The 17,177-nt window shown below is 40.9% G+C and overlaps 1 protein-coding gene across 3 annotated transcripts in view; it reads right to left on the reverse strand.

Annotated features, from left to right (window-relative positions):
• Window positions 1-17,177, reverse strand: part of LOC132393039 (cilia- and flagella-associated protein 44) — a 210,917-nt gene that overhangs the window by 93,786 nt on the left and 99,954 nt on the right. For all 3 annotated transcript variants that reach the window (XM_059967770.1, XM_059967768.1, XM_059967769.1), the window contains exons 19-22: window positions 15,393-15,448; window positions 9,353-9,515; window positions 7,946-8,076; window positions 5,577-5,767 (exon numbers count right to left, since the gene is read on the reverse strand). In XM_059967770.1, the coding sequence (XP_059823753.1) occupies window positions 5,577-5,767; window positions 7,946-8,076; window positions 9,353-9,515; window positions 15,393-15,448 (541 nt within the window). The remainder of the gene's footprint in view (window positions 1-5,576; window positions 5,768-7,945; window positions 8,077-9,352; window positions 9,516-15,392; window positions 15,449-17,177) is intronic.

Here is a 17,177-nt window from a genome sequence, read left to right on the forward strand (position 1 = left end):
GCCTATAATCGCTAGGTTTACTCATAGAACCCTTTTTAAACAATGGAACCACATGAGCAATATGCCAATCCTCCAGCACCATCCCCGTTTCTAATGACATTTGAAATATTTCTGTCAGAGCCCCGCTATTTCTACACTAACCTCCCTCAAGGACCTAAGGAATATCCTGTCAGGACCCGAAGATTTAACCACTTTTATATTCCTTTTCCCTTACCTTACACAATTCAATATCCTTCTCTTTAGTGAATACCGAAGAAAAGTAATTATTCAAAATCTCTCTTTTTCCAAATCAAGTTTCCAATATCCCTTGAAAACCATCGCTCTCTCAAACTTTTAACCTTTCCTTTCAACCTTACAGGAACATAAAGATTCTGTACCCTCAAAATTTCACCTTTAAATGACCGCCATTTCTCTATTACATCCTTCCCATAAAACAAATTGTCCCAATCCACTCCTTCTAAATCTTTTCACATCGCCTCAAAGTTAGCCTTTCTCCAATCAAAAATCTCAACCCTGGGTCCAGTCCTATCCTTCTCCAGAATTATATTGAAACTAATGGCATTGTGATCACTGGACCCGAAGTGCCCCCCAACACATACCTTCATCATCTGACCTATTTCATTCCCTAACAGAAGATCCAACACTGCCCCTTCCCCAGTTGGTACCTCTATGTAATGCTGCAAAAAAACTATCCTGCACACATTTTACAAACTTCAAACCATCCATCCCTTTTACAGTATGGGCTTCCCAGTCTACGTGTGGAAAATTAAAATCTCCCACAATCACAACCTTGTGCTTACTACAAACATCTGCTATCTCCTTGCAAATTTTCTCCTCCAATTCTCATTCCCCATTAGGTGGTCTATAATACATTCCTATAAGTGTTACTACACCTTTCCCATTCCTCAATTCCACCCAAATTAGTCCCTAGACGAGCCCTCTAATCTATCCTTCCAGAGCACCACTGCAATATTTTCTCTGACAAGCAACACAACACCTCCCCCTCTTGTCCCTCCGATTCTATCACACCTGAAACAATGAAATCCAGGAATACTTAGTTGCCTATCACACCTCTCCTGCAACCATGTTTCACTAATAGCTACAACATCATATGTCCAGGTATCAATCCATGTTCTAAGCTCATCCACCTTTCTTACAATGCTCCTAGCATTAAAATAAATGCATTTAAGAAATTCTCCACCTCTTCCTCTCTGTTTATCTCTAACAGTACAAAGAACTTTTCTGTCTTCTTTTTCTTCCTTCTCCCATACATCTGTTCTTACACTCTGGTTCCCCTCCCCCCTCATATCTAGTTTAAATCCACTGGAACTTCTCTAGCAAACCTACCTGCAAGAATATTTGTCCCTCTCCAGTTCAGATGTAAACCACCTCGCCGGAACAGGTCCCACCTTCCCTGGAAAACTGCCCAATTATCTATAAATCTGAAGCCCTCCATCCTGCACCATGTCTTCAGCCAGGTGTTGATCTGCATAATCTTACTATTTCTAAACCCACCTGCACGCCACACTGGTAGCAATCCTGAGATTGCTATCCTGGAGGTCCTGTCCTTTAACTTGGCACCTAGCTCCCTAAACTCACCTTTCAGGACCTCCTCACTCTTCCTACCCACGTCATTGGTCCCTACATGGACCACGACATCCAGCTGCTCCCCCTCCCTCTTGAGAATACTGAGAACTCGATCTGAGATATTGCGGACCCTGGCACGGGGGAGGCAACAGACCATCCGGGATTCTCGATCTCTTCCACAGAACCTCCTATCTGTTCCCCTATCGAATCCCCTATCACTACTGCTCTCCTCTTTTCCCTCCTTCCCTTCTGAGCTGAGGGTCCAGTCTTGATGCCAGAGACGCAAGCACTGCAACTTGTCCCTGGTATGGTCGTCCCCACCAACAGTATCCAAGACGGTATAGACAATAGACAATAGGTGCAGAAGTAGACCATTCAGCCCTTCGAGCCTGCACCACCATTCTGAGATCATGGCTGATCATCTACTATCAATACCCAGTTCCTGCCTTGTCACCATATCCCTCGATTCCCCTATCCATAAGATACCTATCTAGCGCCTTCTTGAAAGCATCCAGAGAATTGGCCTCCACTGCCTTCCGAGGCAGTGCATTCCAGACCCCCACAACTCTCTGGGAAAAGAAGTTTTTCCTTAACTCTGTCCTAAATGACTTACCCCTTGTTCTCAAACCATGCCCTCTGGTACTGGACTCTCCCAGCATCTGGAACATATTTCCTGCCTCTATCTTGTCCAATCCCTTAATAATCTTATATGTTGCAATCAGATCCCCTCTCAATCTCCTTAATTCCAGCGTGTACAAGCCCAGTCTCTCTAACCTCTCTGCATAAGACAGTCCTGACATCCCAGGAATTAACCTCGTGAATCTACGCTCCACTTCCTCTACAGCCAGGATATCCTTCCTTAACCCTGGAGAGCAAAACTGTACACAATACTCCAGGTGTGGTCTCACCAGAGCCCTATACAAATGCAAGAGAATTTCCTTGCTTTTGTATTCAATTCCCTTTGTAATAAAGGCCAACATTCCATTAGCCTTCTTCACTGACTACTGCACTTGCTCATTCACCTTCAGTGACTGATGAACAAGGACTCCTAGATCTCTTTGTATTTCTCCCTTACCTAACTTTACACCATTCAGATAATAATCTGCCTTCCTGTTCTTACTCCCAAAGTGGATAACCTCACACTTATTCACATTAAACGTCATCTACCAAGTATCTGCCCACTCACCCAGCCTATCCAAGTCACCCTGAATTCTCCTAACATCCTCATCACATGTCACACTGCCACCCAGCTTAGAATCATCAGCAAACTTGCTGATGTTATTCTCAATGCCTTCATCTAAATCGTTGACGTAAATCGTAAACAGCTGTGGTCCCAATACCGAGCCCTGTGGCACCCCACTAGTCACCACCCGCCATTCCGAGAAACACCCATTCACCGCTACCCTTTGCTTTCTATCTGCCAACCAGTTTTCTATCCATGTCAATGTCTTCCCCCCAATGCCATGAGCTTTGATTTTACCCACCAATCTCCTTTGTGAGACCTTATCAAATGCCTTCTGAAAAATCTCCTTTGTGAGACCTTATCAAATGCCTTCTGAAAAATCTCCTTTGTGAGACCTTATCAAATGCCTTCTGAAAAATCTCCTTTGTGAGACCTTATCAAATGCCTTCTGAAAAATCTCCTTTGTGAGACCTTATCAAATGCCTTCTGAAAAATCTCCTTTGTGAGACCTTATCAAATGCCTTCTGAAAAATCTCCTTTGTGAGACCTTATCAAATGCCTTCTGAAAAATCTCCTTTGTGAGACCTTATCAAATGCCTTCTGAAAAGGTACACTTATTGTTGATGTGAATGGCCACAGGGGTGCTCTGCTCTTCCTGTCTATTCCCCTTCTCTCTCCTGACAGTCACCCAACTAACTGTCTCCTGACTCCTAGGGACAATCTCCCTGAAACTCCTGTCTATTTCTGCCTCTGTCTCCCGAATGATCCGAAGTTCATCCAGCTCCAGCTCCAGTTCCCTAACACGGTTTGTCAGGAGCTGCAGCTGGATGCACCTTCTGCAGGTGTAGTCATCAGGGACAACAGTGTTCGCCCTGACTTCCCACGTACTGCAAACGGAGCACTCAACTGCCCTAACTGCTGCTTCCATTACCTACTCCTAAACTAATTAGATTAATTAAAGGAGCTTACCCAGCCTTACCTTGGGGTTACTTTATGCCTTGGGGTTTACTTTAATCCTGCTCACCAAGGCCTTCTCATGGCCCCTTCTGACTCTCCTAATTTCATTCTTAAACTCCTTCCTGCTAGCCTTATAATCTTCTAGATCTCTATCACTACATAGTTTTTTGAACCTTGTGTAAGCTTTTCTTTTCTTCTTGACTAGATTTTCAACAGCCTTTGTTCACCATGGTTCCTGAACCCTACCATCCTTTCCTTGTCTCATTGGAATGTACCATGCAAATATCCCCTGAACATTTGCCACATTTCTGCCGTACATTTCCCTAAGGACATCTGTTCTCAATTTATGCTTCCAAGTTCCTGCCTGATGGTTTCATATTTCCCATTACTCCAAATTAAACGTTTTCCTAACTTGTCTGTTCCAATCCCTTTCCAATGCTATGGCAAAGAAGATAGAATTGTGATCACCATCTTCAAAATGCTCTCCCACTGACAGTCCTGACACCTGACCAGGTTCATTTCCCAATACCAGATCAAGTACAGCCTCTTTTCTTGTAGGCTTATCGACATAGTGTGTCAGGAGACCTTCCTGAATACACCTAACAAACTCCACCCTATCTAAACCCCTTGGTCTAGGAAGATGTCAATCAATACTTGGGAAATTAAAACTTCCCATCACGTACTGTGCGGACTATGAAAAGCACCCAGTGGAGTTATTGACCCCTTCCTGTTTCTAACTTCCACCCACAGAGATTCAGTAGACAATCCCTCTATGACTTCCTCCTTTTCTGCAGCTGTGACAATATCTCTGATCAGCAGTGCCACACCCCTACCTATTTTACCTCCCTCCCTATACTTCTTGAAACATCTGAAGCCTGGCACTCTAAGTAACCATTCCTGCTCCTGAGTCATGCAAGTCTCTATAATGGCCACAACATCATAGCTCCAAGTACTGATCCACGCTCTAAGCTCATCCGCTTTGTTCATGATGCTTCTTGCATTAAAATAGACACATCTCAAACCATCTGTCTGAGCATATCCCTTCTCTATCACCAGTCTATCCTCCCTCCCGCAGGGTCTCCAAGCTTTCTTTAGTTGTGAACCAACCACCCCCTCCTCTGTCACTTCAGTTCGGTTCCCACTACTCAGCAATTCTAGTTTAAACTCTCCCCAATAGCCTAAGAAAGCCTCCCTGCCAGGATATTGGTCCCCCTCAGATTCAGGTGCAACCCATCCTTTTTGTACAGGTCACACCTGTCCCAAAAGAGGTCCCATGTGAAAAATGAGAGAAAATTACATATACTTTATAGGGTTCAAACCCACCGCGAACTATAAACTTTCACTATCTTATTATAGGATCAATGTACAGAAATAATTGAAAAGTTATTGAAATCAGCTTTAACTGGATGCAGTTTAATAATCAGAAAATGGTTCATCTTAACCAGGGTTTCATTGGCCCAACAATAAAGGACAAAAATATTATTCAGGCACTTAAAAATAAATTGGAAAGGAAATAATTAACTTTAAAAAATGAAAAGATAAGGTATATAGAAATGTGATTCATATTTGCAGTACAGTAAGTTATTTTTGACCATGTAAAAAGATTATAATCATTTTTCTTTCCTTTGTTACTATTTCCCTTAAAACACACTGCAGAATAAATCATGCCAAAATGAAAACCAGAGTTTGAATCAAAACATCGTACTTGTTAAATTTCTCAAGGATTTAAAACATTCTACTCAAAGGCCATAGATCTGTGAAATTCTGATTATGGCAGAATTTAACATCTTGGGCAGTTGAGATAACAAGATAAACTAACAAGTGCACTGGACCTGAAAAAAATTTCTACCTGTTCCTTTGCTTTCCTTAAAAGCATTATCTTTGCTTTTCTGCTCCACCTGTAACTGGCCCTTCCGCAGCATATCAGCCTTCATTTGGTGATACTCTTTGGAGAACGATGTTACTCGGTAAGTTGACACCTTGTGATCACTTTCAAAACAGTGCACAATAACTGTGTCATATTCTACTGCATCTCGAAACCTGTGGAAACATTCACAGCTAATTTGATCATCTTATGATTAAGAATGTAAAAATACTTACAGAAACATTGTGCCGTCAAAGATTTGTTACCGAATGGGCTGGATTTAACACATAATCACGTATTTGTGTTTCCTATTTTAACTAGGTCATCACAAAATCATGCATTATCTACTCTTTACAAATCTATTCTGATGGTCTTCGAAAATTTTCAGTTGATCATGGTATTCAATCACTCTAGAGCTAATAATGAACTCTCACACGTTCAGATATTAGTTAAATGGTTAGCTTTTTAAATAAAAGTGGTTTATGCAATCTTCCCATCTAAGCAAACCTTCCAAAGATAATGTGTTCGGACAGCTGTAATGTCTTCACACGTGTCCTTTTAAACCCTGGAATGGAAACCATCTCAGTATGTTTCCTTATGTTGTCATTGATACAGCAACAGAAAATTGCATTAATGCATTTTGTTAAATTGATACCAATGTTATTTATTACTATATTGTAATACTGCAACTATTATAAAACTTGCAACACAGGATAGATAGATAATACCACTGAGGCACCAAGTTATGCTGATATTATCTCTCTTAAAAAGGATTGGCCAACTCACCTCATGATAAAGTCAGAAAAATGAAAAGGAAAGAAGAACAGCCATTCAATCATCCAATCAGGTTTCCACTCTCCCACCTTGCATGCAATAAAATTCCAGTTCTTATTTAGAGTGACATATTCATCTTTGTTAAAATTCTTTTCCCCTTGTTTTATTTCAATGGCTTCATTTACCAGGTAGTCCCAAAAGCCATTGGTGCAGCACTGTAGTTTTGTGCCATCAAAGTCAATTTTATGACTGATTTCTCCAGGTAACCCAAAAGGATACACCTCCTGTGCTTCTTGATGCAGGTTTCCACCCTGCCCCCATCTGGCCCATTTCAGCTGCTCTACATTCACAGGGAATCCTGTAAGTGCTAGCCAAACCGAGTCCCAAGTCATTAGTTTTCTTACAGGTGTGTGTATGGTATTAATCTAGTATTTCTTCAGGATCCTAGCAATCTTTCCAGAAACCGTGCAAATATAGGAAAAACAGACAGTGGTGACGGGTTATCCTCATCATTGTTAGGTTTTCTGCTTTTTCTGTCAGCCCCTTTAAGGGCCCAATTGACCTCCTTCACCTTGTAGCCATTCTGGAGGAACATTCTGTACAATCGTCTTATTTCCTCAGGGAGAATCTCCGGGTCCAAAATAGTTTTCACAAGGGTAATCAAAGTAGAAAGAACTGCTCTACATTGGGAGGCACAAAGGTGGCTGTTATTGTTGAGGTATCAATCTGTGTGAGTGCATTTCCATAAAATGTCACGTCCAAGGCTACTGTCCAGTTTCTATCAGATTAGAACATCCAGGAATGAGAGGCAATCATTCTTCTCCATCTCTAACAGAATTTGAATGTTTGTACCATCCACAAGCCTGTAAGGAAGCTCAAGTCACAGCTAATGTGGGTCAAAGATGACCTGGGACTTAGGTTGGATGGCGTTAACAGGGTTTCCTGTGAATGCAAAGCAATGGATAGCGGCCATATGGGACACATATTTGAAACCCACATCAAGGAGCACAGGAGGTGTATCCGTTTGGGTTACCTTGCGAAATCGGCAGTAGCAGAACATTGCATTCACAATGACCATAGGATTGACTTCAATGGCACAAAACTACTGTGCTGCGCCAGTGGCTTTTGGGACCACCTGGTAAAGAAAGCCATTGAAATAACTAGAGGAAAAGAATTTTTAACAAAGACCAAGGTCTCACTCTAGTAAGAACTGGAATTTGATCTTATACAAAGTAGGAAGGCGGAAACCTGATTGGATGAGGGCAAACCAATCAGGAGGAACGGAATACAGGGGTATCAATACCACCGGACTAGACATGCCCAAACATCATCCCTGAAGAAGATGGCAGAGTTTGTCATCAAAATGTCAGTTATAATTGATACCTGTACCTGGCTGGAAGCCTGAGAAGAGTTTATTCCTGGGAATCTCAGCTGGGATCTATTAGACCTTTGAAATAGTTTTGAACTTCTCCATTGCCTTTCATAATTTTCCTTGTGGTTGCATGTAGAATTCTAACATGTTGACCTATTAATTAACAATTTTTAGCATAATGAACTGATGCTTACATTCAAAACTTTACCTGGCTTGAAGTTTTTGGAGGCCAATTTGATACTTTTCTTGTTCCCATGCCATTTTTTTATAAACCATCTCAATCCGATCAGTTATTTGTTTGTCAATCTGATCTTGAATCCTTCGATCAATTTCAAAATCCTAAAGAATATAGTGTCAAATGATAAAATTAATTACAAAAGACATACAGATACATTAGGAAGATGAGCTGATGATTGGTAAATGACATTTTGTGTACATAAATGTAAAGTAATAGAATTGGTGAAAAAATTTATAGGGTGAACATTGAATTCTCCAACTTCTGGTAATTCCCTCCCCTTCCCTTCCCCCATCCCAGTTTTACTCTGCCTCTTCCTCCAGCTGCCTATCACCTCCTTCATGGTTCCGCCTACTTCTACTACCCATAGTGCTTTCCCCTTACTTTCCTTCTTCACCTCTCCTGCCTATCTCCTCCCTGCTTCCCCCCCCCCCCCACCCCTTGATCTTTCCCCTTACTGGTTTTTCACTTGGCACCTACCAGCCTTCTCCTTCCCACCCTCCTCCCACCTACTGCCCCCTCCCTCTTCAGTCCTGACGAAGGGTCTCGGCCCGAAACATTGACTGTTCATTTTCACAGATGCTGCCCGACCTGCTGAGTTCCTCCGGCGTGCTGTGCATGTTGCTTTGACCCCAGCATCTGCAGAGTACTTTGTGTTTACGGTTTGCTACTCTGCTGCGAAGTCTCTTAGTTTTGAATTAAATGCTTCAAGGCATTATTGCACAGAACATGAGTGGCATCATGGTACTGATGCTAAGCCTGGGCTCAAAGTCAGTCCTGCCTTGATTCTTAAAAGGCAGTGTGTTCAAGTCTTACTCCAACAATTGAATTTGTAGCTGAGTAAATGCTTTTGATGGGATATCTGCCTGTTCCAACAGTTCTTTTTTTTAGTTCTCAATTGACACCCATCCCTTACAATAACATAAAACATGATATTTTATTATATTTTAAGGGCTCCCAATTGTGCTGAAATTTATAACCTTATTGGTCTCAATCAATGTTATCAAAACTATCAACAATCTGCTGGAGATACCCAGAAGGTCAAGTAGCTTTTGAAGGTGGATGAGTGGGTAAGGGAGGAATTGCCAGAGTTTTGGGTCAAAACCCTGCACTAGGCCAACTTTTGAACTGCAAAAGTCATTAATGGCTTTAGAATGTACTTCCATAACAATACAATGACAGAATTCTTACCACCTCTGCCAACAATTGCATTTATCCTCTCTCAAAAGCACTGTTGTTAAGAACATTTTCTTCCTTGTACTATCTAATTCTGTTCAGAATATCATGCTCTCACTTGTTTAATAAAGTTTGGAAACCCTCCACTGTCTTGTAATTGTGGTTGATTAATCAGAGGTTAAGCAATAAACTCTTAAATGTTACCTCCTTTTTGAGCTGGACATGTTCAGGCAGTTCTGCATTTTTTATCTGAAGTTCCTTAAACTCATTTTGCAGAAAATCAATCTCCATTCTTTTCTTCGCCTTCTTTTCCTCTGCCAATTTCAATATCAGATCCATCTCTGCTTTCTGTTTGGCATTTTCAAGACTATACATGGCAAAAACAGAAAGGTGTCAGAGTACATGGTTGGTGGTCACTTCAAAACATATTCAAACACAAATAGATAATAAAGAATAAAAATCCTTTTGCAAGAGGTGCAGCTTGGGTAGTTTTGTGAGGGGTTAGCTCTATCACCACTCAATCAAGTTTATTAGTTCAACCACAGGGTTCTGAGGAACCCTGGGTAGAAACAAAGGAACTGAGAAAAGGCAATGGCATTTTTATAGGAAACAGGATGAGAAAAGTATAGTCAAAATAGCCATGGGAAGGGGTAAATTTACAAAAGGTGTTGGTCGACAGTTTGTCTCCAGAGATGGATATAGAGATCGAGAAAGGGGAGGAAGTTGCCAGAAATGGACCAAGTGAATTTACGGGCTGGAAGCAAAGTTGATTAAATTGATATGCTCAGCATGAGCGCAGGAAGCAGCACAAATGCAGTCATCAATGTAACGGAAGGAGATGGGGAGCATTACCAGGGAAGGGCTTGGAACATGGACTGCTCTATGTAGCCAATGAAAAGGCAGGCATAGTTGGGGCCCATTCAGGTGCCCATGGCTACCCTTCCGAGTCTGGAGGAACCGAAAAGAGCTGAAGTAAAAATTGTTGAAGGTGAAGACCAGTTCTGCCAGAGTCAGGTGGAGGAAGAGGGGAACTAGTTGGTTCTTTTATTAAAAAGGAAATGGAGAGCTTTAATGTCTTATTGATTGGGATTAGATGTATATAAAGACCAGACATCCATAGTGAAAATGAGATGTTCAGGGCCAGGGAATTGAAAGTTAGTGAGGAGATTGAGAGCAGGAGAAGTGTCACGGATGTAGGTGGGAAGGGAATAAAGCAAGGGGGATAGAATGAGATCAAATACAAGGACACAAGTTCAGACAGGCAGGAGCAGACAAAGACAATGGGCTAATCCAGACAGTCAGGTTTGTGGATCTTAGGTAGGTGATAGGATGATAGGAGCAAGCAGCATGGGGTAAATAAACTATGAGTTTGGTGGCAGTAGATCGGAGTTCTCCAGAATTGATTAGGTCAGTAATTGTGTTGGAGACAGTTTATTAATGGTTAGGAATGAGTAAGAGGAGGTGTCTGAAAGTTGCTATCTGGTCTCAGCAAGGTAGAGATCAGTCCACCTCACTAAGACAACACCCCGTTTGTCTGTGAGTTTTTTTTTTAGTAAGGTTGGGATTGGTTCGTAGAGAGTGGATGGCAGTACATTCAGAGGGGGTGTAAGGTTCAAGGAGGAGTGAGGATTGCTAAAGTGAGCCAGCGGATGACTCATCAGCAATTAGAGATAAAAAGTTCCAGGGCAGGTAGAGACCCAGCATAGGGGTCCAAGAAGATGAGAAGAGCTGGAGACGACAGAAGGGATCACTGATGGGGAACTCTTGTCAAAGAAGTGGGCTCAGAGACAGAGGTGACAGAAGAAGAGCTCAGCATCGCGGCGGGACTCATTGAAGCGAGGGTGAAGGAGAACAAAGGACCTTGCTGAGGGCAGAATGTTCCACGCTAGAGAGGGGACGGTCGACGGGATTGGTGAAGACACAGCAGGGATCAGAGCTGGTATTGAAGTGGGGATGAGAGTTGGAGGCATCAGAGAAAGGGGAAGGGTTAGTATGTTCCGGAAGGTGGGTTGAGAGGAAGATAGAAGCTCTGTGGACCCAAACTGTTATGGTGGAGCTTGAGAGACCCAATGTTGGAGTGTGGTAATAGGGGAAGAGAAACCTGGGGGTCCAGCAACAGTGAGAAAAGTCTCAGCCTGGAGGTGCTTAAGCAAAATACTTAAATTTGTTCTTTTTTATTTGCAAAGATAAATGCATTTATATTACATTTTCTATTTACATTTCAGAATATCCCAAAGCACTTTACAACTGTTGAAGTGCCTTTGAAATATTTTCTTTGTTGTAATATGGGAAATACACTTTGCTCAAATCTCTGGAGTGAGATTTGAAGTTAAGTTTCTGATTTAGAAACAAGACTGCTACAACTGGCTCATGAATGATATCAGCTATATTCAGTACCTGCCATGACCAATGTATCTATTGACCTCTGTGTTACCTGGCATCCTTTTTAAATACTATATCGTTTTCCTTCTATCAACTTCACAATTCACCCTTAAGTCTTTTTTTTAAACAAAATACTGGTACAAATCTAAATATGCTAGAATAATACATTTAAGTAACAAAAGTATGGATATCCTCATTAAGCTTTTGCTTCATATTAATCTTTATGATCCAGTGAGTTCCAGGTTTTGGATGCTCTTTCCTTTCTCCTTATGAGAATATGCAATTTCTGTCTAGAGACATTTTAAAGGACCACCATAGCTCTTGCCAATCCTGATTCCAGTCCATCATTCTCAAATCACTGAAAATCTCTTGTACCTAGAGGAATAGTTATACCTTTTAACTTTTAAAAAATCCTTTCTATTTATTTTTCAAAATAAATGCAGCCCAATCACTATAATCTGTTTTCATACTGGACTGCATCCATTTTGCCCCTTTTTATTCTCCCTAACTAGGTTCCTTAAGGTTGTTATAGTCAGGGGGTGGGGAGGTGGTAGTGAGGATAAGCTCCCATACCTATTAAATGCTCCCAATGGCTTGTGACTCAAATAGCCTCTGACAACCAAGTGCAGCTCCTGGCCTTCATGTGTGGCTTAGCTAGTGAGCCCAGTGGAACTGTTTCTACTGACAGAAGGGGAAAGGGCAGGTTACTGGTGCATTAAAACCAGTCGCTTCTGGCAGATGGGGCTCATCAGTCATGGTTAGCAGCTCATCTAGGAGAAGGAAACCTCTGATCTCAAACCTCCACTACCTCGTGGCTATACCCACTCATGGGGAAGGCTTTGGGAATAAACCCCAAGGGAAAGGACTGAGTCCCATGTCAAGTTCAAGATTGACTGGCAATTCCTGCAATTTTGCTGGTGCCAAACTGTATTCACCTCTGTTATTCCTTTGGGTTCATCAGATGTTTGTAGGGAAAAATTAAATAGGTTAGAACTTTAATCTCTAGAATGTAGAAGATTGAAGGGAGATCTGATAGAGGTATACAAAATTATGCAGGGTATAGATAGGGTAAAAGGAAGCAGGATTTTTCCACTGAGGTTGGGTGAGACTACAACTAAAGGTCATGGGTTAAGTATGAAAGGTGAAATGTTTAAGGGGAACTTCATTCAAAAGGCGGTGAGAGCGTGGATCGAGATGCCAGCACAAATGGTGGATGTAATTTCAATTTCAACATTTATTGTAAGTTTGGATAGCTACATGTGTGGAAGGTGTATGGAGGGCAAAGGTCCAGATGCAGGTTGATGGGTCTAGGGAGTTTAAATGGTTTGACATGGACTAGATGGGTCAAAGGGCCTTTTTTCTGTGCTGTAGTTTTCTATAATTCTAAGCACATTAGACAGTAAGAGTGAAAGATAAATAAAACCAGAAAGAACTGCAGATGCTGAAAAATGAAAGTTAAGAAAAACAAAACACATGTTGGGTATGCACGAGGAGTCCCGACAAAGGGTCTCGGCCCGAAACGTCAACAGTGCTTCTCCTTATAGATGCTGCCTGGCCTGCTGTGTTCCACCAGCATTTTGTGTGTGCTGGGTATGCACATTAGGTCTGGCACACTAGGTAGAGAGCAAAATAGATAGCATTTCAGCTTTATGACATTTCAGCAGAACTGGGAAAATCTAGAAATCAATTAAGTTTTAATTTGCAGAGAAAGAAGGCTGGACAGAACTAAGGAAAAGTTTGTGATTTATGGAGACTAAGAAACACAAGTGGCAACAGCGCCTGCTGAGAGATTGAGGTGGAAGCAAGTTTTGTTGACCATAACTGATTTCCAGAGACATATCCCTCAACCAGTACTACAAACATTTGTCATTCAGTTTGATCTGGTTTTCATCCTACCAAGACATTCTATTTATTCCTACTATCCTTCTCCCTTCTCTGTAACTTAACATTTGTTTGATTTCTAAATTCTCAATTCTGATAAAGGTTAATAACTTGAACCACCTTTCATGCATCTGTTATTGAAGATAAATTTAAGTCCTGTTCTCCTTCTAAAATGTACCTGGTTAACTGAAGATCAAGTCAAAACTTGAGCTCCTGGGAATTGCCAAGCTACTTAAATCTTAACAGTTTAAATATTTAATCACTGGTTTCAGATAGCAAAGTTAGTTCCTTAATCCCTTCCTTAATCCCCCAATTTAAACAATTTTGACCTACTTTAAGGTCAGAACTTGTGAATCAAAAGGGATAATAATAACCACTGAAGATGTAAAAACAGAAAGTAGCTATTGAGTCTGTTTCAGCTACTGAGATGTGTCTTAACTCCATTTACTAGCTTTGATTCTATAAACTCAATATTTTTATATGGCAAAAATTCTATCTATTGCAGATTTTCTAAGATGGGATATTAAGGTTTTAAAAGCTAAGGTAGATAAAGAGACAAAATGCTGGAGGAACTCAGCAGTCCAGGCAGCATCAATGTATCTCTTTCACCAATCAGCTTCCCAGTTCTTTACTTCACCACCCCCCCACCTTTTTGGTTTTGCCCATCACCCACTACCTTGTATTTCTTCCTCCCCTCCTCCCACCTTCTAACTTTGACTCCACATCTTTTTTCTCCAGTCCTGATGAAGGGTCCCAGCCCGAAATGTCGACTGTACTCTTTTCCATTGATGCTGCCTGGCCTGCTGAGTTCCTCCAGCATTTTGTGTGCATTGCATTGCTTGGATTTCAAGCCCTTTCAGATTTTCTCTTGTTTGTTAATAAAACAGTTAACAATTAACAGTTAACAGTTAATGTTGAGTCCTGTCTGTGCCCAAAACATTGACTGTTCATTCATTACCATAGATGCTGCCTGACCTGCAGAGTTCCTGCAGCATTTTTGTGTGTGTTGCTCTGGATTTCAAGCATCAGCACAATCTCGTGTTGATAAAGGTAGTTAAGAAACAGATTAGCCTGATTTACTTGAATCACAGAATAGATCTGAGGGACAGAATTACTGAACCCACTTAATTTTCAATCGATTCATCACAAGAATAATTATGTTCTGTAACAGATAGATGATCACCATATTATTTTCTAACAAAATGATTTAAATAACCCTATTATGTAGAACGTCCCAATAAGTTTAGAAGGATCATCAAAGAAGATTGATCAATAAGTCACATGAAGAGATATAAGAACTAATGATGAGGAAACCTGCAGATGCTGGAAATTCAAGCAACACACACAAAATGCTCGTGGAACACAGCAGGACAGGCAGCATCTATAGGAAGAAGCACTGTCGACGTTTCAGGCCGAGACCCTTTGTCAGGACTAACTGAAAGGAAAGATAATAAGAGATTTGAAAGTGGGAGGGGGAGGGGGAAATGCGAAATGATAGGACAAGACCAGAGTGAGTGGGGTGAAGCTAAGAGCTGGAAAGGTGATTGGCAAAAGGGATACAGAGGCGGGACAGGAGGCGAAGGAAAGGGGGAGGGGAGCACCAGAGGGAGATGGAGAACAGGCAGAGTGATGGGCAGAAAGAGAAAAAAAGGGGGGGGGGAACTAAATAAATCAAAGATGGGGTAAGAAGGGGAGGAGCACCCACTTACAAGTCTCTTACTATCTTTCCTTTCAGTTAGTCCTGACACACATTTTGTGTGTGTTGTAAGAACTAATGATAAAGTTTGCTCAAAAATTAGGTTCTGACCTTAAAGTAGGTCAAAACTGATGTGAAGTTGAGGGCTTAGGGAAGACAATTGGCTATCCAAAAGTAGTGAGTCAATATTCAAACTGTTCAGATTTAAGCAGATATCTTTATTCACCTATCAAATTATTTATGTTTACAGTGGTTTCATTTCCATATATATAATTAACAACATACCTGTAGGCATTTGGGTCATCAATATCATTTACTACTTTATCACGAGCAAAGCCTGGCTGTTGGGGAAAAATTAAATATGTTAGAGTTTTCCTCACTGGAATGATGTGCATTTCATATTTAATGTTTGAATATTCCAATATCAGAAAACGTGTTTCATGTGCACGCAGGTATAAAAATTTGGAGAGAGTGATTGACCCGAAAGTAAAGTGTGTGTTTAACGTTTAATAACTTATGTGGTGTGAGCATTGTTGACAAAGAAGGATGTGTAGGTAAAAGTTTATAAAAATGCACATTTTGTACAAATATGGACAAATGGATAGATTTTGGCTTGTAGTTTGAAACATTTACAGAGGTAAGCTTCCAAGATTAAAAAAAACCTTCAGCAGAAGATTCCACTTCCAGCAAACATGAAATTGTAATATGGTTTGGATTGGATATTGGTTGGGAAGCAGAAGATGAAGAGTAGGAAAGTGCTCTGCTTGATAAGAGAGTGATATGGTGTTCCCTAGGAATCTCAGTCAAAGTCACGTTTATTGCTATTTGCACAAGAACATATATGTACAAGTACAATGAAAAACTTACTTGCAGCTGGCAGCATCAATAAGCCCAGCGTCTTTGAGAAAAACATAAATTATATCATCTTTAATGAGAAAACACATTTTAAATTATCCGGCTATCAGAGAAACAATTTGTGTACTCAAGCTTGCAGATGACCCTACTATGATAGGGGTAGTAGGATGTGTGGAGATTACTAAAGAAAATTGATAGGTTGAGTGAGTGTGAAAAATTCTGACAGATGTGGGATTCTGGGAGAATCATCAAGAATGACCCAAGAAACATATCCTAAAGGCAATGGTACAGACAGCTTTTTTACATTTATGCAGATTTGAAAATGGAAGACAAGTTCAAAAAGTGGTAAAATAATGAAAAGGTTTGAATGAAGGGTTGAATGCCAAGCATATGTAGACCTGGATGGAGGCAAATGAAGGCCTGCTGCGTTCCACCAGCATTTTGTGTGTGTTGCTGGAGGCAAATGATATTATTGTGTTAAATAGGCAGTCATGAATATGTGATTACAAGCCCAGCTCTCGGTTAAGTATAAGATCAAAAATGCAAATGACAAGGCTGAGCCTAATTTAGTGGCTATTGAGTGGATTGTAGAGGTGAATGGATATATCAGTAGAACCTTTTCACTATATAGTTCGAAACAATTTCTGCTAATGCCTCACTGGATATCAGAAAAGTACCATAACAAATGAAATAGTAATCAAGAGAGGTGGAGTGAACTGGGAATCATAAATATTAATTGTAATGTTGGTTGCATATTTTTGGATAATGTTGTGAAGGAACAGTACTTAGGTGATACATAGGAGATGGTTAAAGATGGATGTTTAGAGGCCTAATGGGAGGTAATGAGAGTGGAAAGAGATGGCACTACTGGTGACTGCACAGCAGAGTAAATAAGTACACAACCTTGGACATGACAGGTGGGGAATAATACAGACAGCAATGTCAAAGGCTTCAGTAAAATTGAGAGGATGAGCATGTTATAGTTTATCAAAGCCACTTGTAGGATGCCACTTGTGACTAATAAGTTTAAATAGTAAAGAGAACCTAATTGGAAGGAATCAAACAGGGGCCTGTGGGAAAGACAGATATAGATTTGAAACAGGTGTAGCAGTGCCTGTGAGAGTGCATTTTGAGCTTTTTAGCATCCTGAACAGCTTTTGGCCAACTCTTCAAACTGTTTATGTATTCCCTTCTCAAACACCTTTTCATTAGCAT

The sequence above is a fragment of the Hypanus sabinus genome, chromosome 4, assembly GCF_030144855.1.
Source record: "Hypanus sabinus isolate sHypSab1 chromosome 4, sHypSab1.hap1, whole genome shotgun sequence".
Lineage (NCBI taxonomy): Eukaryota > Metazoa > Chordata > Chondrichthyes > Myliobatiformes > Dasyatidae > Hypanus > Hypanus sabinus.